The sequence below is a fragment of the Telopea speciosissima genome, chromosome 1, assembly GCF_018873765.1.
Source record: "Telopea speciosissima isolate NSW1024214 ecotype Mountain lineage chromosome 1, Tspe_v1, whole genome shotgun sequence".
In the NCBI taxonomy this organism is placed as follows: Eukaryota; Viridiplantae; Streptophyta; class Magnoliopsida; order Proteales; family Proteaceae; genus Telopea; species Telopea speciosissima.
This window is the reverse complement of record NC_057916.1, coordinates 50205548-50228839: the sequence shown is the minus strand read 5'-3', so window position 1 is coordinate 50228839 and position 23292 is coordinate 50205548. Positions and strand designations below refer to the sequence as shown.

General features: G+C 42.4%; 1 protein-coding gene across 1 annotated transcript; it reads right to left on the bottom strand.

The window, feature by feature from the left end:
* Positions 1–5117: 5117 nt before the first annotated feature.
* On the bottom strand, positions 5118–10489 carry LOC122650770 (putative invertase inhibitor). The gene is made up of 2 exons (XM_043844156.1): positions 10423–10489; positions 5118–5590 (listed from the first exon to the last, which is right to left on the bottom strand). The coding sequence occupies exons 1-2, from the start codon at positions 10487–10489 to the stop codon at positions 5118–5120; spliced, it is 540 nt and encodes a 179-aa protein (XP_043700091.1).
* Positions 10490–23292: the final 12803 nt, after the last annotated feature.

Here is a 23292-nt window from a genome sequence, read left to right as displayed (position 1 = left end):
GGGGGAATCTTACTCGATTTCTTTATGTTGGGGATACTCATGTATTTTGTTCAAAAGAAAAAGAGACTGGTTGACATTTATTTTTATCATGTCCTTTCTCTAAAGGTTACAGGTAGCAGGGGTATTAGGATTAAGATCAGAATAATGGCAATAGTTTTAAATTTCTGTCTCAGACCATGTTTTACCAAACACCATTTGGTTCAGGAATGATTTCAAGAACAGTTTCAGAACAGGTTTACCAAACGCCTAACAGTAGGACAAAAATGATCTTTCGAAGAAGAAACAGAAAAAGATCATTTTATCGAAGAACATCGTTCTCAGAACGGAATCGTTACCAAACACGCCCTTACAGTATTTCTGGTCTTTTAGCTCGTGACTGGGTGGTATCTGGTGCCCTGGCGGTAACTTAATCTGCTTATCCTTGAGCAACTAGTCAAAGATCAATTCGGCCTTTGAAATGTCGAAGGAGTATATCACCTTCGAATCAAAGGTCCTCTGAGGAGCAGACTTGGATGGGTCGGTCTGCTTGGCCTGATCATTCTGCCTGGCCAAAGCCTTACATACATAGGGTTTTCCTTCTGCGATTTCTGTAGCATCTACCTCAAACTCAACATAGTCAACCTATTTTTGCTCACTATTTCCTAACAGCGGGAAGATGTGGCTAGCTGCATCTTTATAATATGTTCCAATAGAGGCTGCTTTCTGCTAACCCTCCTCTTTTAAGAGCTGCTCATAGGGCACGGCCTGCAGCACCAGCTGACCAAGGTCAGCAAAGTACTGACCAATAAACCTTTTTCGAAGCTCAAAACTGAGTCCCCCCAAGGCCATCCTCGCGTATTCGGCCTCGGGCAAAGTGGTCGGACATTTGTATTTGGCCGTCTTGAACCGGGTAATGAATCTCTCGACTGCCTCACCCTGCTCTTGGGTCATTTTGGCCAGGTCCCCTATGGTGATCTCAGGCTCGGTCCGGTAAAACTGAGTGTGAAAGAGGTCCTCCATTGCCTGCCAACTCTAGACTGAATTGGCGGGTAAATTGAAGTACCAAGTGAAGGCCGATCCCGTAAGGCAGTTGGGGAACATCCTGAGCTTGGCCGCTTCCAGTCCGCCCAAATTACCGCACTGGACCGTAAAGTGGGCTATGTGTTCAATAATGGGCACCTTGTCCTTGCCTGAGAACTTGGTGAACTCTGGGATCTTGGGATACCTCCCGAGGTCCACTGCATCGAAATACTCAGGGTAGGGCTTCCTATATGCGGGACGTGGGGTCATCCTATAGAAGGGATTAATGTTGTCCTGGAGGATCCTGGCCAGTTCTCCCCTGTCAACTATCAATGGTACCCCTTGAGCAACTGGATACCTTGTCGCGTCTAGCGACCATGGGTTATCGGGGTAGGCCAGGTCGGGTTGAGCGTTTGGGAACACCTCCAGCCTTGGTTCGAATCCGGGCATACTCTCCATGATGTTTGCCCCTATGGGTCTGTACCCAGGTACTCCGGTGGTCGCACTGCCACGTCCTAGAGGGGGGTATCCCCCTAAGGGAACAACGTTTGGCCCTGTGGCGGCCGTGTTACTGGACCCTGGGATGGACCTGATGCCCCCTGTCTGGGAAGCACTCACAGCTGCTGGCCACTGCAGCACCGCTGGGATAACTACTACGGGCGCATGGCCTGCCCCTAGGGTTGTTGTCTGATTAGCGCCCCCCTAGACGCCTGTGGGAGGGGCTGCTAGCCACATAGCTCCCAACTGGGTTGGGGACGCCGGGTGGTACGGCCTGATACAGGGAATTGATGAAAGTCGTCGCTGGCAGGCTAACTCTAGGCCGGTCCCCAACAATGGGATTTTGGCTCGAACTACCGCCAAAGGCGGCTTGAGCCGGCAAGCCTATGCGACCCACCTCTAGTCCTCTACCTTCGGCCCCTGCGGCAGTCCCATCAGGTGGTGTGACCATGGCATTTGGTCTTGCCACTGGCGTGGCCTGCTGCCTCAGGGTAACAAGGGTTTCACGAAACTCCTCGAACTGACTTTGCTGACTGGCTACGGACTTATCAACCTTAGCCATCATGTGGCGTAAATTGTCAAAAATGGGTCTAAAGACGTTCACAAGCTGCTGTATATTGCCCGCGAGGGGGTCTACAGCGTCATGCACCATAACCACCAGCTGATGTGCTGAGTCATGGCTAGCATTACTGCCATGTGAACCGCATGGTTCGTCCTCAGCTTGGTCTACAAACTCAGCCGCCGTAGGATTCTCCATTTCTTCATCCACCATATTTTTCTTTTGGATACGAGAATGTCCTAGTCCTTTCTTTTGCTTGACCATAGCAGTCGTTGGCTTATGAAGGTCCCACCGGGCGTGCCAAAAATGTGTTGCTGAAAAAACTCCCCAAACACTTACACGCAGGGTACGCACGTGGTGCAAATAATGCCGGCGTGCCAGAACCTTTGCGCAGGTTCAAACGAGACCGAGAACAGCCTAATCTGACTCCTTACTAGGCTAGTAGGTTTCTCTCCTGCCTGAGTAGCTCTAAGGTCTTTTGGGTTAAACCAACAAACTACGGACTACAGCCCGAAATGCTATTGCTCAAATAAAAAGGGAAAGAACCTTGAGACACAAACAACAATGAACTGAAATAGTAAATGCATTAACCGATCATACCAGATACAAGTGCGAGCCTTGCGCATACACCCCTGTTGTCTTTAGTATGTGACTGTACATTTCCTTCAGCCTCAAATCACAAAAGCAATAAAGAAATGCAGAGCAAACAAGTAAAAGTAAAATGCAAAACGAGTAAAGACAAAATGTTGATTGTCAGATGTGTTGTCTCTCTCACGGATAAGCCTTCCCCCTTATATAAGATAAGCCTTGGCAGTTATCAGCCTGTGCAATCGTTCCCTCCAAGGCCACCCTCTTCGGCATATGCTTCCCCAGCTCCAACCAGGTACTGCCACGCAAGTCACCAACCCTACTCTCACTCTAACTGTTGCAGCACTGGTGGGTCCCACCAACGTTGCCATCAACCCTCGTTCCTTGCGAGGCGTAGACCTGCACCTGGTACTACCTGTGTTTCTGTCATGTGGGCCATCCCCCCCAACCGTCAGGGGTGCAACCACGTCTCTGTATTCCTCCTCGATCTCGGCCCAACGACGACGTCCCACTCTTGGTCCACGCCTAGCCCACCCAAATCAGAACCAGGTGGTTTGGGCCGCAAACAGTTGTACATATGAGTTGGACTTAAAGGAAATGGTAGGTCCCATTGGGATTCCACCTAGTATGTCATGTGTCTTAACTGCACTATATTCCAAACACAGGGTTAACCCACACAAAAGCTGCCAAGCAGATGTAACAATCAATACTCAAAGAAAGTAGTAAATACACGCATCAGATCCCATTGAGCAATATCATATTATGTCAACAATTTTGAACAATGGATTGAATGTCGAATCAGTCTCTGTTGATTCCGATCTATATTGAAATCAATTAGAACTGAGTACAAAAATTTTAGATTTGTCCCCTCATATCTGAAAGCCCAATGATCTGGTCCCAAAAGTCCTGGATTTGGCCACCCCAATAGAGTGGGGATCCTTTCCCCATATAAAAAATAGCACACATGATTTAAATAAGAGGAACCTAGATTGATGAATTAAGTTGTGCCAAAAACAACCACTTCGGCACACCAAGTTGATTTTGAAAATTCATTGTTAAGTGATGTAGCAAGTATGTTCCGTAGTCATGAATGTGGTGTTTAGTTCTAAATTGATCAGGTAGTTTACACTTTTGGGGCTTATGACCTTGGGTAGGGTGTCTCAACCTTGAAAATCGAGATTTGGGTTAGACACCATCAAATGGTAACAAAAAAAGCTGTCCAAACACCACCCATGGTCATGTAAAGTTCTACTACTAGCCTTATGACTCTGGAAAAGGGATGTTCTCACTAAGGTTCCACCTTTTTTACAAGAAGAAACTATGTGATAAAAATTTTTTAAGTAAAATCTTATCATTACACAAGTAATTTAATTAATGTTTTTTGACATAGAATTTACATAGAACCAAATTAAGCCCAAAAGAAAAGGAATAAATTCTCTAAGACGACCACAAAGGCTACACTAGTACCCTCTCTCTATAAATCTACTCTTCACAAGGAATGATCTCTCTACCCCTATTACAAAACAATCCCAAAACTTTTTTGTCACCCCTCGTAGATTTGGTCCCTATGCTGCTTGCTCTTGGAACCCTCTCCCAAAAAGAAAAAGAGCCTTGGGCTAGGAAATCTTGCCAATCAAAATGTTTCTTTCTTCTAACCAATCAATGATTAAGTGTTATTTAATCATGCTAGTAGTTGTTCTTAAAATTTTCTACCTCACCAATTCTTGGCATTGAGTGCTTGAGTTGAGACATAATCATGCTCATACTATTGAATGGAAAATTACTCATTTTTAAAGGGAAGCAAATCCTGTTGTGGACTATCTGGCCAAATCTACAGCAAAACTTGAGGTTTCTTCAACTATGATCACTTTCCCCTCCTCAATTTTTCAAGGCCACCAAATGGATGAATCGTTATCACCTCCAATTCGCTGCCTGCTCCAATTTCCTCCAATTCCTCACATAGGAGCAGAAATGACCACCCTACCCCCTGGCCGAACACACTGCCCAAGGTGGGGTAGGGTGGTCATTTCTGCTCCTAAGTGAGGAATTGGAGGGAATTGGAGTAGGCAGCGAATTGAAGGTGATAAAAATTCCCAAATGGATGCGCAAGGCAGATGGCTTTTTCGCATTTAGCGAGTTAGTCCCATCCTGTTGGAGCCATTATCAAAGGTGGGAGAGGCTAGCTCAGTTTTTGGCTTCTACTTCGTACCCTAATTTCTTCTCAAGGGCTGTGTTTTTGTTTTCTACATTCTTTCTAATAAAATGATCCCTTTAGTGAAAAAATTCTTGCTTAAACTAATGAAAAAGAATGAACTAAATTAATAAAAAAAAATAAGACTTCATCCAGTTCAATCATATACCACTCAAAGAAATAAAACATAACTTTCGATTAACTTTTATTTGTAGAAAAAATAACAACCATGTCCATAGCAATGGTCACATTGAAACAAACATTCAAACAAAGAAGGCATATTCAATGGACAATTTTAGTAATAGTAACTACAATTGAAGTTAACTGGATAATATAATTGTCCTCTGCTATCAGAGGCGATTTTAAGCCGGCCCCCTTGAACCCATCTTCACAAGTTGTTGCAGCGACCTGCGCTGAATCAACTAAACTACTAGCTCCATGGTAATCCTTAGATTTGAAGTGATCAATTGCTTGTTTTGTAACATCCTTTGCCATAGAGTAAAGATCCTCACAAGCTTGTAAGAGACGCTTAGCATCTCGACCATATTTTTGATCATTCAAGAGCCCCTTAATCCGTGAACCAATCTTTGTTGCATTTTCTATGATTAACTCCATTGAGATGATCCCTAGCCCTTGGAGGTCTGCACTGTGGCTCCTAGGATCTTCTTCGAGAGCTGCCACACAGAATTCATAATCCTTGATACCATGAGCTACTTTGTGACATGTTTCATGCACAATATCGGCATCAACAATGGCTAGAAATAGAAAAACAAGAGAGAAGAAGATGGGGGAGGAGAAGAAAGATAATGATTTCTTCATGTTTGTTTCAACTCTGTTCTATAGATAAAACTCAAATGGGATGGTTCTCTATATCTATTATATAATGATAAAGTAGAAAAATAGGATCCCTTTAATGAAAATTGACATAATACATTAGTGTATTTTAATGAAATGGATACCTAAAATAGGATCCCTTTAATGCTCTGAAACCTTACAACAAATAATTATTGCTCGTTTGCCATCTTGGCCACTGGGTTGGTTCGTATGAACAGCTTAAACGATATACCTATGTTGTAACTTGACAACCAATCTACAGGGCTTGAAGATTTTATAAAGGGTGTAGCCAATGCACGAGGCACCAACCACTATAGGGTCTAGGGAGTGTCATAATGTATGCAGCCGTACCCCTACTTTTACAGATAGGTTGTTTCAAGATTTGAACCCGTGACCACTTGATCACAATGGAGTAACCTTTACCATTTCACGACGGGGTCTAGGGCTTGAAGATTTAATAGGTTTTATAAATAGAAAGTGTGAAGAGAATTCTCCCTAGGAGGACATAGTCCCTAGGTTTAACACCACATTATGGCTATTGAGGATCATAAGATTTTAGCATAGAAGCATCCCATGGTATATAATTTAAGAGCATACTCTGCAATAGCTGAAATGCTATGTGAAGCACGAGCATGTGTAAAATACTGTCAAATCCCCAATGAGCCAAAATGCTATGTCAGAGATTCCATAATCTTGATTGGATAGAGAAAATCATTTTCAAAAGACTCAAGAAAATAGATAACAATTTTATATACATAACTATAAAAACATTTTCAAAACACAAGAAAATGCCATCGGATCCGGGTTTGCATCCAATCTGTCATAGACTATCTCTCTCTTCGATATTCTCCCATAAGAATGGGCAGTGGATCCCTTGTTGGGAATTTCTTTCAACTACAGCCAAACACTATGAATCCAGCGTACCGACATATAATTAGAGAGACATCAACCTTTGGTACACCAAAACGCATAGTCCGTGACTGCATCGATAAGGAGCCCTCAAGTCTAGGGACAAATCATGAACTACTTAAGAGATTTTCATTTCCTTTTAAACTGACAGTATCACCACATGTGAAATTCTCAAGTGATTCGATTCAATGTACACACTGTATGACACTCACACTTGCGCCTTGGAATCAACATTCCTAAGAACACACAATGTGACCACCATATAAGATAGGGTGTCCAATCTCGTCCCTAGTGGTGAACAATTTTAGGTAAACAAATCTATGGACAAACTGAGCTCGATATATGATCATGCCAATCAAATTGAATAAATACTTTAATTTAAATAATCAAGTTTGTACATCAAAGCCAATCTCCCATAAACCTAATGTGAGGGTCCGTTCCTTCCGGCGCGTGGCGCGAAGGAGGGTGGTTTTTCACTTTCCTCGTTGGAGAGAGAAGGAATGCGTCTTCTCAAGGGTAATGATTATCAGGGGATGGGGGTCATAAAATAATTATGAAATGGAGTCCCCACCTAGGGTTAGGGCTACGAGACTTTGGTCTGTCTGGTCAGAGATTCGGGGTAAGCGGTTAGGTTATGAGAGTGGGAAGGTGTTAGGCACCCGCCTCGCCCGGATAAATCGATCTTTCTACTAGATGCTGATTTATGAATATTCTCTCTTTATGAATGTTCTATACCCAGATGTATGGCTAAATATTGATGCACAAACTATTTAATTTAATTAAATTATGTTATACTAACTACTGCACACTACATGATAATATTTGAAAGTCTACATTATGCCGAAATCAAAATTTAACGGGAGAAATATATACTTGTACGCTTTAAAAAAATGCCATTATGCAAGATGGACAGTGTCCTCCATCTCAGGTGGAGGCAAAAGACTGACTTTGTCCCTTCGTCGAACAAATTAACAACTTGCGAGTGTCGGATCTTAGGATCTCGAACAGAATAACGGCGTTCCAAGGTTTTGGAAACTAGGGGCTCAAATGTCGGACAGAGTGTCTACACTATGAGAGGTTTCCTAGATTTGGGTGAATAGGGTCGAGGAAGCCAGACTCAAATAGCCTAGACTTCGGACAGGGGGACGAGGCTCGAAGGCTTGAAATCGGGCTGGGGCATTGCCCCAAAACAAGGAAACAAGTAAAAAATGGAAAACTAGAGCTCTAGGGGTGCCACTCTCCCACAAACTTTGAATGTTACAAATAAGGAGGTAAAGGGGGCTATTTCTTGGCAAAATTGGTCCCTGCAACACTGCAGTGGTTGTGCGGGGTCGCATGGCGGGGCCATGGAAAGTAAAAAAGGGAAAAATGGGATCTAGGCACCCACAGAGCTGCTTGGCAGGGCCACAGAGCACGTGCGACACCGCACGGTAGGGCCACATAAGCACGCATAATGCCACATGGCAAGTCCGTACAGGCCACGGTGCCACGTGGAAAGGCTGCCAGGTGATGCATGGGGATGCTTTTGGGCTATGCTGTGTTGAAAGGTCGGTTTTCAGGGACATTGCCAGTCATTTGTGTCCGATTGTCATCATCGCTAAGGAGTGATAAAATTCAACGTCTACAGTTCGCCCCTCTTTTGTCAAGGTCTGTGCCAACAGCCGAAGGGCGAAGATAAAAGACTGGTTGATTTATCACCCACGAGCATGCATCACTGCTACTTTTCTCATAGGTGGTGGAGTTGAACGACAAAACCTTATTTCGACAAATCGTTTAATGAATGATAAAACCTATTTCGAAAAACCATTCAAGAATATCTTGGAATTTTGAATGATAAAACCTATTTTGGCAAACCATTCGGCGAGTTTTGGAGTTCAGATGACATTACCTGGGTGTGCTCTTACCTGATGAGGTAGCATTGCTCAGTCGGACTGCTTCCTGGCTTTCGATCATTGCTTGGTGGGATTCTGATCTTTGGGCATTGCTCTGTCAAATTTCTCCTGGTGTTCAAACTTTGCTTGGTAGGATTCTGATCTTTGGGCATTGCTCAGCCGGATTTCTTCCTGGCGTTCGAACATTGCTTGACGGGATTCTGATCTTTGGCCATTGCCCTGCCTGATTTCTTCCTGGCGTTCGAACATTGCTTGGAGGAATTCTGATCTATGGGCATTGCTCAGCCGGATTTCTTCCTGGCATTCGAACATTGCTTGGTGAGATTCTGATCTTTAGGCCTTGGTTGGCTGGATTTCTTCCTGGCGTTCGAACATTGCTTGGTGGGATTTTGATCTTTGGGCGTTTCTCGGCTAGATTTCTTCCTGGCATTCAAACATTGCTTGGCAGGATTCTGATCTTTGGGCATTGCTTGGCTGGATTTCTTCCTAGAATTCGAACATTGCTTGGCGGGATTCTGATCTTTGGGCGTTGCTCGGTTGGATTTCTTCTTGGCATTTGAACATTGCTTGGCGGGATTCTAATCTTTGGGCATTGCTCAGTCGGATTTCTTCCTTTCTATGGCGCTTTATACCCCAGCTTGTGATGGTTACCTTATGTTGGAAAGTTAGGGCATTCTGGAATCCCTTGCTGATTTTTCCTATCCTGTGTCCTGGGAAATATTCCATGGTATTCATCATCTTTAGGACCGTCTTGTCCCATACTGACTGATATCCGGGCGGGATTATCTTCTTTGTTTCTGAAGTTACTGATGAATATATATATGTGAATTTAAGCCTTTATATTCTTATATTTCCATGCTTGAAAAGAGCTGCTCGAGGTGTTTTTATGTGTTTTCAGGTTTTTGGTCCATTCTTGGAAGAAAAGTCCAAATTATGCGAAGAAACCTTTGTGGAGCTGAAATGCAAGGAATTAAGTTTTAAAGAAGCCCATGTCCATAGTTCCAAGAATTAATTTCATATATGGGCTGACCATTGGGCAATGAAGACCCAAGCAAGAAAATTCAAAATTCTATAGGGGCAGCCCATATTCCCATCGAAAATTCCAAGGGGTATTTTTATCCAAGTGCATTGTTGGTGACATCTAGCATTTTCAGTTGTGGAGTAGATCCCAAGTCAAAGTAAGCTACTCAAATCTTGGAAGATTGGAAAAATTTTCTTGGTGATTTGATTGAAATCTTCTATTTTTGGAGTTGTGGATCCAATCTCCACCTCCCTCTCTATTTTGGATAAAAATCTCAATCTCTCTCTCTCTCTCTCTCTCTCTCTCTCTCTCTCTCTCTCTCTCTCTCTCTCTTTCTACTTCAAAAAAAATCAAATTTAGAATTTCTTGGCTGAAAAATATTGACTAAGGGAATCTCTCCCTTTGCTGGTCTACTTAGGAAAGAAAGAGGAAGGCTGGCCGAATTTTGCAAGGGGGATTGGGGGTTGTGTTTATAAATAGGGGTCTTCGCCCCCTTGAAATTCATTTTCTCTTGAGTCTTTTGTTTTAGCATTCTTTCTCTTGTTTTTCCCTTTCTAGTTTCTTTGTTTAAGCTTAGAACTTTGATGCAATTTTGTCTTTTTCATTCCTAGATCTAATGTAATTTAGGATTTTTAATCCCCTTCCCCTTCTTACATTGGTGTAATTTAAGTTGTTGATTCAAGTTTAAGGCTGAAAATTTTTCTTTAATTGTTCAAGTTCAAGTTCTACACAAGCTAAGTTCTTTAATCTTTTAATTTTATTTTTATAGTTTAGTTTTAATGTTCTCTTCATCAACCCGCTCTCCTTCCATCAATTTTCTCATGGCCAACTAAACCCTCAACTCTTGGGGTAGGATGAAGCCATGAGGGAAGGATGAGTAGATGATTTGTATGCTTGTGTATTAATGGACATGTTCATTGTTTGGGCTTACAATTGTTGACCGCCTCATTATGCATGTCATCATAATGGACTATATGCAATATTGCCACCGTAGCCATTGTAACACCATTCATGTTCATGATTTTTAAGATCTAATTGTGTATTGAATGTGTACTACTCATAGGATATGTTAGCCCTTTTCGTCGCGTTTCCTATAGACCTAGACCATGATATATGCAATGCTTTAATGTGTTGATCATTGGCTTACCCTAACCTTCTGATGGATTCCGGCCCCAAGAGCCCATCTCATTCTTTTACTTTTGTGTTCATTTTGTTTACCCTAATTTTTTAATTTGATAGTTGATCTTGGTATTTTTCTTAGTTTAAGTTTAGAGGTATAAATTGCTTGTTGAGTACACTTTGCTTATATTGAGAGTAAAGATTTAAGCAACTCAACCTCCCTGAGTTCGACCCGTAGCTATAGCTAATACTGTGCATTTGCGGTTATTTTTCTTATCAAACAATTGCTATGCTGAGTGCCCCAATCTAAAATCCGCCTAGCTAAATGTTTGCTGGAGCTTCCCCGCCTTCTTCAACGCTGGCTAATGTATGAACCATCTCTTGGTCACAAAAGATAGTGATTATTTTTCCTTTTACTAAGGGCTTGAGGCTATCACTCCCACATAATGCAACCAAGGTTGTCCCAATAGCATATTTAATGATGCTTAAATGTTGATCACTTGACAATCCACAGTGAATTGAGCAAGTCCTATTCGGATGATAGTGGTTAGAATCTCTAGAACTTTCCTTCTTGTATTGTCATAGGCTCGGATCGTCTGAGTAGAAGGCCTCATTTGGGTAAGATCCAACCCTATGCAGCTCGCAGCTTTGAGAGGTATGACATTGAGGCCGATCCATTGTCAATCACGACTTGTTGGACTCGATTCCCATCATACTCTGTTGTAATGTGCAGAGCTCGATTATGGTCATTTCCTCCAGGTGGGAGATCATCTTCTGAGAAGGAGAGAGACTGCATGGCATAGGTGGCCCTTGTAATGTGAGAGAGTTCTTCCGGACCCATTTCTATCAGTACTTGAACCTTGTTGAGTGCTTTCAAGATTGCTTCCCGATGCAACGGGGAGGCCATCAACAACCCCTAGATAAAGATAGCTTGCACTTTTTTTAGTTGGCTCAGCACCTGATTTTCTGGCTCGTACTTGACTTGATTTAGAGTAGGTGCATAGGCTTTTCTATAATCAATCCCTTATCTTTGAAGTTCTTTCCACTTCGGGTTTTTGAAACCTCAAGCTCCTTCCCTTTTATGATGAGCTCGACTGGGCACAACTCTTCATCTTCTAAGTTAGTCTCAGTTTTGATAAGGGTTCCCACCATGTGACTCTTTCTTCTTGGGCTAGTGACTTCACCAACGATTGTTTTCTGGGCGTTTTGTAGGATCTTGGATAAGGCCTCTTGCTTTTCATAGAGGTGCTTGACAAGTTGGTTGTGCTCCGATTTCCGTGGACCTACCGGCATCATTTGCTGATCCTCTTCAAAGGTGTTACTGGCCAATTTTTGTAGCTTCACCACTTTGGACAGAGATCCCTCTTTTGATGTTTCCTCATTACTAGAGATCACAGGATGAATGTTCTCCATGGGATCACTTATTTGCTCATTCACGCTGATGTTGTTGAGGTAGAACCACTGGTCATGTGCTTGCATGATTTTGTGAAATTCTTCAGTTCCTCGACCTGGGGATGCCGGAGGATTTCCGCACAAATCTTTTCCCAAAGCGAACACTAATGTGACTAAGTCTTCTAACTTAGTCATGATCTGAGGCAACGACCATTTATCAACTGCTAGATGTTGTTGTTGTAATGCTGCCTGGCATCTTGCATCTATAGGGGATACTTTGAAAAGTATTTAGTGAATCGTGTCCACTACTTGGAGGATTCTCCTTGCTTTGAATGGAAGGGACTATGCTCCTAGTCCACAGATTTCTTCGCACCGGTTGATAGGGGGCTCTACCTCCATTTCAGATGCTTCACTAGGTATCTTGTCACCAGTATCTTCGCTCATTGCTACATCGTTCAGATTTGCTAGATGCCTCTTCGTCTGAAAGTTCTTCGGAGGTTTCATCACTGAAGCCACCTCCCTCTTCCCTGCTGCTATCAACAAGGTAGATTCCCTCGGTCGAGTCAAAATATGGATCTTCGATATCAATGTAATCGATCCAGGACTCCCATTCTTCTATCGTCCTCTGGAGATCAGAATATAGCTAGTTATCTGAGTATATCATGGGGTCTTGAGGAGGATTCCCAAAGAAGTCCTTTGCGAAGGTGAGGTTCAACCAGGTTATGTTCCTCAACTCATGCAGTGTTCTTTGAAGAAAGTCTTCCTATGCTGGCGATTCTATCTATTCACATTGTGCCACAAAGTGACCACATACCATGTTTGGGAAGTCAAAGGTAGCTTTGTATAGGATATGATGAGTTGTGAACACTAGCTCAAGGATGTCTTGCACTTGACAGAAGATGCTCATGCCCCTTTTGTCAAAGTCTTCTCCTTGGATGAACCATGCTCTTTTTGGATTTTTCAGAGATCCTACTTCCTCGTTGCTGTTGTTCCCTTCATCTTCTTGAGGGATAGGCTAGATGAGGCTAGTTGGGTACGTTTCATCATCGTCAAATCCGATGTTGTTTACCCACTATAGAGTTCCTGTTATAGATTCAATGAAGAACTCATCTTCAGATTGTGGCTCAACTTCTTCTTCTTCTTTACTGTCATCAGTAGCTCCTTCCATCTAAATCAGGAAAGTGTCTCCAGGTAGACTCTCCCTGATGGCTAGCGCGGATACAGCTTTGATTAGACTTGGCATGGTCTTTTTAATTATTCTAACGCTGCCCGTAGATGGCTCTTCTTTAATAGGTTGGACATGAACTGTCAGGCTAGTGAAGTCTTCTTCACCTTCTGAATTTTCCACATGCCATGTGACTGATCTCATAATTAGTGAACCTGTACTTTCCCAATTGTGCATCAGGCCCAAGGCTATCGAGTCCATTCTCTAGATATTCAAGTTTCATCCTTCGGTTATCGGAAGCTAAACCCTTTCCTCAATCGCATTACTATCCGGCTTCTTTGAATCTTCCGTTACAGTTTGTCCTTGCATAATAGGCACACACCATCATCCTTTTTGCTTTTCTCTTCCGAGCATATTGGTTTCTGCCACAAAGTGGTGTCGATTGACTCTTTAACATCTCTTCTTTTTATATTTCTTTCAAGAAGTTGCTAATATTGGTTCTTGCTTCTACAGGGAGACCCCTTTGCCACATGAGGCATATTTTGTCCCTCCATACCATTCTTAACTCCTTCAAAGGTGCTTTTATGGGTTGGATCAGAGAGGTGGGTTTGACACCCATTGTCACTTCTTCTAATGCATTCATAGACCTGATGGATGTTCTCGAGGAGTCAAGTTCACCTTCTCCAGACAATTCATTCATGGTAGTGAATGTTTTAAGAATCCTGTGTTGCTGAGGGTAGAGATACTCATGATATACCCCATGTAGATTCCCTAGGATTATCCCCACTTGCTCTTCCTCCGGTAGGGGGTACTGCATCTTTTCAGTTTCTTTATGGAATCTCTTGACGAAGTTGAAGAATCCTTCATTCGACTCTTGTCTTAGTGCCTCCAATTCTCTTCTTTCTTTCTTGCTCTCCTCTGCTCAGACTATTAGGATAGTCGTCTAAACTCAAGTGTCCATTAACTTTCTTCTTTGTCCCATAGGCTGAATCAAGACCGCAGGGTCTTTGAAGGGAAAATCCTCCTATAACATATTCACCTCATGGTTTGGCAAAGGATTTGTTGTCACATTGGGTTGTTGTCCCGTCTTCAGTTCAATCTCCTATGCATCTATCAGATCTTGTATGGCATGCTTGAGGTGTATACACCTATTGGTCTGATGGCCTTTCTGATTGTGGTAATAGCAATACAACTTTGGCTTGTATCCCAGAGATGGGTTGGCCAAATCTGCATGTCGTGGTGGCACAACATCCAACATCCCTTCCCTTTTGAGCTTGAAAAAGAAATGAGTGGGTGTCATGTTGCCAAAAGTAAACTATTTGGGAGGGGTTGACTACTCAGCATGAATCACCAATGGTGAAGAATTTGTTGGTGAAACTTGCTTCTCGGTGTACTGGATGGTAGTCACTATGTTCACTTTAGGGCCTTTTCCTTTCCCTCCTCTGTTGTTCTTGCTAGAAAAAGATCCGGAGGCTTCCTTGGTCGAAGCCTGGGCTTGCTTCCCCTTAAATACCTTGTCCTCAATACGCTTCCCTATAGCTATGAGTGCTTCGAAGGTCATGAGGTGTTGATAGTATAGCTTGTCCTCAATACGCTTCCCTGTAGCTATGAGTGCTTTGAAGGTCGTGAAGTGTTGACATTAGAGGCAATTATGATACTCTCCATTTCTGATTCACTTGGGCGGTTCCACATCTTGGATGCCTTTTCTTGAAATCTCATGATGAAGTTAGAAAACCCCTCATTGGGTCCTTGCCTTAAGGTTTCCAATTCACGCGGAGCGATGTCCATTTCAGTGTTGTAAGAATACTGCTTGGTGAACTCCTTTACCACTGCCGACCAAATTTGAGTTTGAGTCTAGTCTAACTGAGTGAGCTACCTCAGAGCCGATCCATCCAGTGAGTAAAGGAAAGCCTGTCCCATCTGATTTTTTATGAGATCCCATGGCCATAATATAAATATTCTCAAGTGGGCTTTGGGGTCTCCAGTTCCATAGAACTTATCGAGCTTCTACTTGAAATCTTTAGGTATTCTTTCTGCTGGGAAGAAGACCAAATCGTCTTCTGGTTTGACAACTACATTGGCCTTTATGGTAATTTCCAGTTCCTTAACCTTTTCCCTCATCTGCTTTTTCCTTTCAGTCTCGGGTGGATTCTGTGGGGTCTTGACGACCACATCCTCCTTCTCTCTCTTACTTTTTTTTATAGTACCCTAGTCGTCGTCTGATCCCAAGTGTTTATGGAATGTCTCCTTCCTCTAGTTGCAGCTCTAGCTCTCGTCCACCTCAGGTTAAGAGTTCTGATTTGCACATATGGGTGACCACATTCTAGGGTATTGATGATGGACTATGCCTTCTTTGGCAGACACCGATCTTCATACCGCTCTTCCTGCTTGCAATGTTTATGACCATGATTTGGGGCTCCCACTTTCCTTTGATGGGGGTATGTCACTTTTCTTCACCTTTATTTCATTCTTCAGTCTTGATACTGATTTTGACTTATGTCATAATAGGTTAATTTTGAGCATTATGCTAACATGCGCCGGATGTAGGCAAGCATGGACATGACACTCTCTAAGCGGGCATGTTACATTCGACAACTGGTGGGTACTTTCTCCTCTTTTCCTCTTTTTTTTCTCTCGATAACTTACCTTCTTGAAATGAATTTTCCCCCTCCCTCACTAAAGTCCCCATCTGGGTGATATGAGAGAATCTTGGGACCTTTTTAAGGAGATAAGACTTCTCTGAAGATAGATGGCGTTTGCATGACTCGTCCTTGTTCTGTTTGTGCCTCATGATGGCATCAGTAGTGAGGACAAAGGTGATGATGACGATGATGAGGAGGATGTGACTTTATCCTCTGGTGATGAGGATTAGACTTTCTCCTTTCCATGACTTTATTTATTCTTTTTTGTTTTTTGGTTTAAAACAAGAATTACTGGATGATAGTTTTATTATTATGCTTTGAAACAAAAATATGTTAATTACTTAAGATAATTTTTTTTTGCAATGCACAATTCCACACAGGCATATTATTTACATCCTTGTTATACGTATAGGCTCGACAAACATTGAGGGGCCAAGATCGAATGGGCATAAACTTGCCCCATTGATTTAGAATGGAAATGACCAAGATGGGTGGATAGGTCATTCTTCCCTTCTTCCATGGGTAGCTTTATCTTTCTCTTCTATATGGTCATTTCATTTTTCTAGGTCGAGGTTCTTCAATGATTAGGAACTGATCCCCATAGACAAAATCCATCTTTATTCTTGTATGCTCTCACCTGGTAGATTGCCTAGGGAAACAAACTTTCTTCCTCATGTCCCATCATCTTGGATAGAGATTACCTCAGTGACAACTTGATTCCTCTTCTGCTATTCCCCTGGTTACCTTACTGGTTAAAAGGGTGAGTTCACTGTTGCTGATGTTCCGAGCCATAAATTCCTTTGATCTTGGTAGACAAGCTCCTTTTTTTTATCATTGGGTCGCATCTAAGAGAGAGTATTGACGAATAATAGGGTAGAGTGAAGATATGGAGAGTAGAAAAGATGGAGAAGTAGACAGATGAACGGAGGATTGTACATATGGGAGGACCGAACTTGATTATTATTTTATCAAGTTGCCTACGTATCTAATTAGGGATTAGGTCAAACGTAGTTTAGAACTAATATGTCCCACTATCAAAGCCTTGATAATTAAGTTCCAACATAGCCGGGTGAGCTCAAAGCTGTGGATGAGAATCTCATTATCATTTGGCCCAAGAGGACTTTACTAGGTTGTAATGGGGCTTAGGACTGGGTTCCAAAGGATGGTAGAGGCTCTATTGTGCCCCTAGAGTCCAACCATGATATGACACTTCTGCTTAGGAATCTGGTAATTGAACCTTTTTTTTTCTTTTTTTGTGTTGGGATTTTGAAAAATCTTCTTTTCAGAAGTGTAATCGAGAAGTTTGGTTATTCTTCTCGTGAAGACTTTGGTAATTTCACCATTGACGAATGGTTGATAATTTTGATAATTTCATCCCTGAAGGAAAAGTGGCAATTTTGCCCCATGGTCTAGTTGCTCCCAATTGTTTGCAATATCTTGACCCAATGCATCCTCTGATTTTTTTTTGTTTTTCTGAACTGTCATTTTTTTTTTCTTTTTCTTTTTTTTCAACTCTCATTTTTTTTTAGATTGGCCCGACTTTGGTTGTGGAAATGGTGCTCTTCTTTTTTTTTTTTATCCTTTAGAAACGTATTGCCCTTGTGACATCTTTCTTCAATACGGAGACTCCTTCCCGGTTAGACCCTAGAAGCTAGTGGGAAATTTGATAAGCATGATTATATGTGGATAATGGGGTGTACGTGGGCCAAGATGAGTTGTTTTTTTTAGAAAAAGGCTAAGGCACAACTGGGGGCTAGCAAATTTTGCTATCTCAGGATGTATCTGGGATAACTAGTAGCCAAAGGGGGCCTACCTTAACAGGCTTTGTGAGATGAAATCTTCACCTAAGATTCTGACTCGTTGGAAGGGGATCAGATGTATGGAAAGCTCAAGATCTTTGATCATCAAGACTTTGATATTTGGAAAAAGGGTTATGAATTTTTTTTATCAACAGTCATAAGATCATCATAAACTGCTATTGTCATACCCCAAACCACCCCTTGGGAGGATTAGGTAGGTGACCCGAATTACATCATAGCAATCCGTCAAACCCCAAGGATCTAGAAGCTGTTAATCCATTCACAGACACACACATCCACAATAATACAAGATGTAATACACAGAGTGCTACGAAAAGCTATATTTACATTAAGCTTGAAAGGAAAATAAAGGAAAACAAATATATACAAACAACATTGTTTTTAGTTCTCAGTCTCTCTCAAAACATCAGCAGTCCCAACTCTATTCGACCTAGCTTTACAATATAAATAGGGTAAGGCAACCCGAGCCCTAAAATAAAGCTGTACAAAAAGAGGGATACCTAAATAAACAAAAAGAATCCCACAGACAAAATAGAGTCAGTTGCACACTCCTCATGGGTCCTCCTCAACTATCACCGAAAAGGCTCGCACTAGCGGTATGACCTCCATCCGAGTCCACACCAATGTTGTCATAGTAACCAAAGCCTATCTCTGGGAGATGAGCCTCCCCGCCACAGAGACATCCACCTGCAGGATCATCTAACAAAAGCATATACAAAAAAGAGTGAGCTCCACCTAGCCCGTGAATGAAATATCACCATGCATGCACATGCAAGCACAACCATATGAGTCCTACATGATGTGTAGTTCATTTTATTTATTAGCCACCTAACATCACAACTAAGGCGGGTAAGTGCTACTACAATCCCCCATACATGTATCCCTGGTGCGGACTTTTAACCCCTTCCCACGATACACCCATTGAATTATCGAAGAGGACCAATCAGCTCCCCCATCAGTCACCAAGGTCTGCCCGACCAGCCCTTTGGGATTAACCAGTGAGGCATCTATCCTCATTTTAACATAACATATTCTTTTACTGGCATATAGCCTCATAACCACCTTTTCGGTGCATAACATTTCCATCTCTTTTCTCTTTTCATTTCTTTTCCTTTTTCTCTTTCATATGGTTAATCTCGTAGGCATCCAACACCTTAATCCTTGTTGGCAAGGGTGTGTAGCGCAGGTGATGTTACTCTAGCCCAATGCATTCTATATGGCATAGTATGAGTCGGGTGGTATCAATCGCATCCCATTCTACGGGCTACCACAGGCCTCATTTCCAAGCCGGCTACGACATCTAGTCTAGCAGTTCACATACAAGCATTCATTGTTCATTCTTAGTATTTGAAATAAATAAATAGAGTCAGTAACATCATTGTAATTTGTCATAACTCGATAGCCATGTTACATTTACACACATGGTGTAATTTCACTCACCTTGTTCTAATCCTACTAGTTCAGCTGTCGGCTCAGTCCCGGTTGGTAACTGATTATGCACCTCGAGCTCGGGCTCAAAACCTAATTTATTGAATCATAAAAGTATGTCAAATAATGTTTAAAATTACATTAATGTCCTAGAGTTGGTCAAGGCTTAATTCGACTGACTTTGTATTTACACAGGTATTACTTATAATTCTTTGGGTCTTGCACTGGGCTTTCGGGTCTATCTTGTGGTGCATCATCCAGAGATGTGAGATTCATATTCCTTGGTGTTTCTACAGCATAGCCTGCCTATGCATGGCCCAAACAACCACTCAAACCAAAGCCAAGGTCAACAGCCTAGCTGAAACCAATCCTGGGTATGGTTACCTGGCCCTGTGGGGCCCACTTGAGCATCCAAGGTATAGATGACAGCAAGGACAAGTTGAGAGGAGTACTTTGGTCATTTACCACCTTATCATACTGCCCTAGGTCCATTGGTGAGGGTCCAAAAGGCAAAAACTCAATCTGAGCCCAAATGCCATCTGTGGGTGTTTCACTGGGCGTTTGGGCCAATCGCCCAGTGCATCGCCAAGAGCCTGTTTAACACGAGTTCAGGCTCAATTTCTTGGATTTTACAGCAGGGGCTGCCATGATTTCGATTAAGGATGCAAATGGGATGTTCATGGACCATAAATAAAGTAGAATTCATTAGTCCAAATGGATTTAAGTTTGGTTTTCCCATTTGGAAGCTGGGAGAGTTCTGACAGCACAAGGATAGGCTGTCCAGGCTGAACTTAGGCTCATGGATCCAGCTTTGACTGGATGCATGATTTGTTTTATGTATGTTTTCATGATATAACATTGATCTTATGCTAAGGTATGCAAAGATCACATTGCACACAGAGATCCATGCCCAGATTGCCTGTTCTGGGTGCAACTATGCAATGCAGTCAAGCACAGAGACTAACTTCAGTCACAGCTGCAGAAACAGCTGCATAACATGCCATTTAATGATCAGATCTTGCATGCAAGATCCCAAGTTTCCTTATGCATTCCAATGGTGTTTTGAACATTACAGGTCAGAGACACACCAATCAGACCAGAGAACAGTGGTCAAACATGGTAAACAGCAATATTCAGAGACTGAGTTCATTACCTTAGTCTTGTATGCAGGCTGGTTCAGTGCCAGAGATAACTCAGATCTCACTTTCCTCCTCTTCCTTCTCTTCTTCCTTCTCCTTCTCTTTCTCTCTTTCTATTTCAGCTACAGCAATAGGAAACAAAAATGGGAGCTGGTCCCCTCCTATTTATAACGTTAGGATGACTAAGGCCTATTTGGCCTTAGGTCCCACATCCCAATAATGCATTTTGAGTGCATTCTGGGCCATTCTGACTGCACTGGTGGGGTCCACATGATTCTAGGAGTGGTTAATGGTTCCTAAAATTCCCATCTACCTTTGAAGGGTGTCCATGGTCTGTATGGATGGTCCCCTGGTGTCTAGAGTCCAATAAAGTAGTTTCAGCCACTCTGGACGATTCTCTAGGCCTTTGAGCCAATTGCCCAGAGAATACAGCTTTGCTATTTTGGCCTTGGGCTTGCACAAGTGTTAAGCCCAAGACTTGGGCATTGCACCAACACCCCTTCCAAGGCCTGACACACATCTGAAAAGGTATGGGCCCTACATATTTGGGTAGGAGAGAGAGTACCTGGAGTTTAAGTTGTACATCAGGCTATGAATAGTGTAGTTGCATGGGTTTGCAACCCATCTTCTAACAGGCATATAGGATGACATCCCTAGGGATTCTCCACTAAATTCAACCACTGGAGTGATGCTCCACAGTGTGTTTAGGTGACTGGTCACAGGTTCCTAACCTTCATCCAAAATCCCAGTCAGTCAGGGGCTGGTTTGACAGCTATTTGAATGAAAGTGAAAAAGAAAGAGATTGGTTAGGTGGAAAAGAAAACATATTTATTGATAGCTAGTGGACAGTACACTGTGAATGAGATTATAACAGGAAATTTGACTGGATGAAAGACTTAAAGACCTAAGGGATGCGGACCAAATGATATTTTTAGTGTGATCCTGTCTACACAAGAGTAAAATACTATCGCTGCTTTGCCATCGGCCTGTGTAGTATGTACCATCAAAAGATCCCTCTTAACCAGAGCTAGGTACTAGATCCATTTTAAGTCGACCAGCAAGACTATGCTCAATCAGTGTCTGCCCCTGTTCCATTAGAGGAATATATGAAGATCTTTCTTCGACGATTCCACCACTTTATAGATTGGCAATGCAAAAGAAGTATTCTCTTTTAAAACTAGTGGTAGCATTAAGAGGATTTTCCCATAAACTTAGGGGAATCTGCTACTTAGTGACTCCGTTAATCTCATACAGATGGCTTCTTATCTTCTCCCAATCATCCCTTCCATATCCTCTATTAAATAAAACTGCCAAACCGAATGTGGTATCCGAATGGAAGGTACAACGAGGTCGACGCATGATCAGATTTACATTCGGTTCTTCTTGCAACTCCTGTATCCGGTGGTTGGTATTCCATAGGATTATGGAGTTCCACTTTGCACAACCAAATAATTGCTCGAGCCATTGAGTTCGTGTTTATAACTAAAGAAGAAACTTCAATGTGTTTGACCGAGGGGGGGACAAAATCTAGGTGCAATTTATTTTGGCTCATATAGGTCAACAATTCTGGGGCACGAAAGTTGAACGCTATCGCGTATCTTTCACAAAGGTACGAGAGAAACCAAAGGGCTTTAGTAGACAATTGGTAAAAATCTCTTATCCCAAAGATAGTAAAGAAAGGATAATCCGAAAGTACATGGAGTCCTTGGAGGTCATCATTCCCATGGTTAAAGAGAATAATTTCATGAAACAGTTCTAGGCAATCTTCACTCCTTGCTTGTAAGATTTGATGCATGATCTGCTCTTGGAGATGGAAGGGAAAGTGGTCGATCCGAGATTGCAATCCTAAAACCCGTTCTTCTTCAGTCTCGTCATTGCCTTCGGGCCCATTTGGCTTAGTCATATTGGTCGTTGATGGAGGTATTTGATCTGACAGAATTAGCAAAGCTTGGATCAAGGAGGTGGTTCAAACCCTTCTGAATCCTCTTCTAGAACATTGATTGCTTGACCATCAGGTTGCTACTCTGTCTCAATCTTGACCTACTCTGCGTCTATTAGGTCTTAGATTGCATGCTTGAGGTGTATGCACCTGTCAGTGTGATGACCCTTTTGTTCATGGTAGTGGCAATATAAAGTCGGCTTATACCCGAAGGGTAAATTAGCCACATCCACATATCGAGGTGGCACTGTATGCAGCATTCATTTCCTCTTTAATTTAAAGAAAGGCGGATAGGAGTCATATTGCCAAAAGTGAGTTCTTTTTTAGGTAGTTTCCGTCTAGCTTGAATCACCAGAGGGAGTGAAGATTGTTTTATCTTGAACTTCAGTTCATCGGGTGGAACCAATCGCGTCCACTTCTTAGCCTTCTCCTTTTTGTCCTTCAGAGTTTATGCCTAAGTAGGTCTTGGAATTTTCTTTCCCTGCACCTTGGGCTGTCTTCCCTGCGGACTTTGAGAATCTTAGGACGCTGGGAGTAGAGATAATCATGATATTCTCCATACCAATTTTCCAGGATCATCTCTACCTGTTCCGCTTCTGTTAGGTGGCTCTGCATCTTTGTGGCCTTCTCTCCTAACCTTGTGATGAAATTGGAGAGTCCTTCATTCGACCCTTGCCTTAGTGTCTCCAACTCTTGCCGTGTGCCATCCACTTTGATGTTGTATGAATACTGCTTAATGAAAGCCTTCACAATTGCCGACCAAGTCTGAGTTTGAGCCTGGTCTAGTTGTGTCAGCCATCTTAAAGCTGGTCCAACCAATGAGTATTGAAAAGCTTGACCCAAGTGATTCTCTATAGAATTCCAAATTTTGGCCGTAGTTGCAAAAATCTCAAGGTGGGCCTTAGGGTCTCCGGTCCCATCAAATTGATCATGCTCCCATTCAAAATCTCCTGGTATCGTTTCTTCTGGACAATACAATAAGTCATCTCCGAGCTTCTTATAAGTCATACCTTTGACAGTGACTTTAGGTTTCTCAACTCTCTCTCCCATCTGATGTTCCCTTTTAGTCTCAAGATTCCTCTAGGATGCATTGGTTGTGGTGACTTCCTTCTCTTCTATCATAATCTTGGCAGGGCTACCTTGGGGGCCATAAGCTG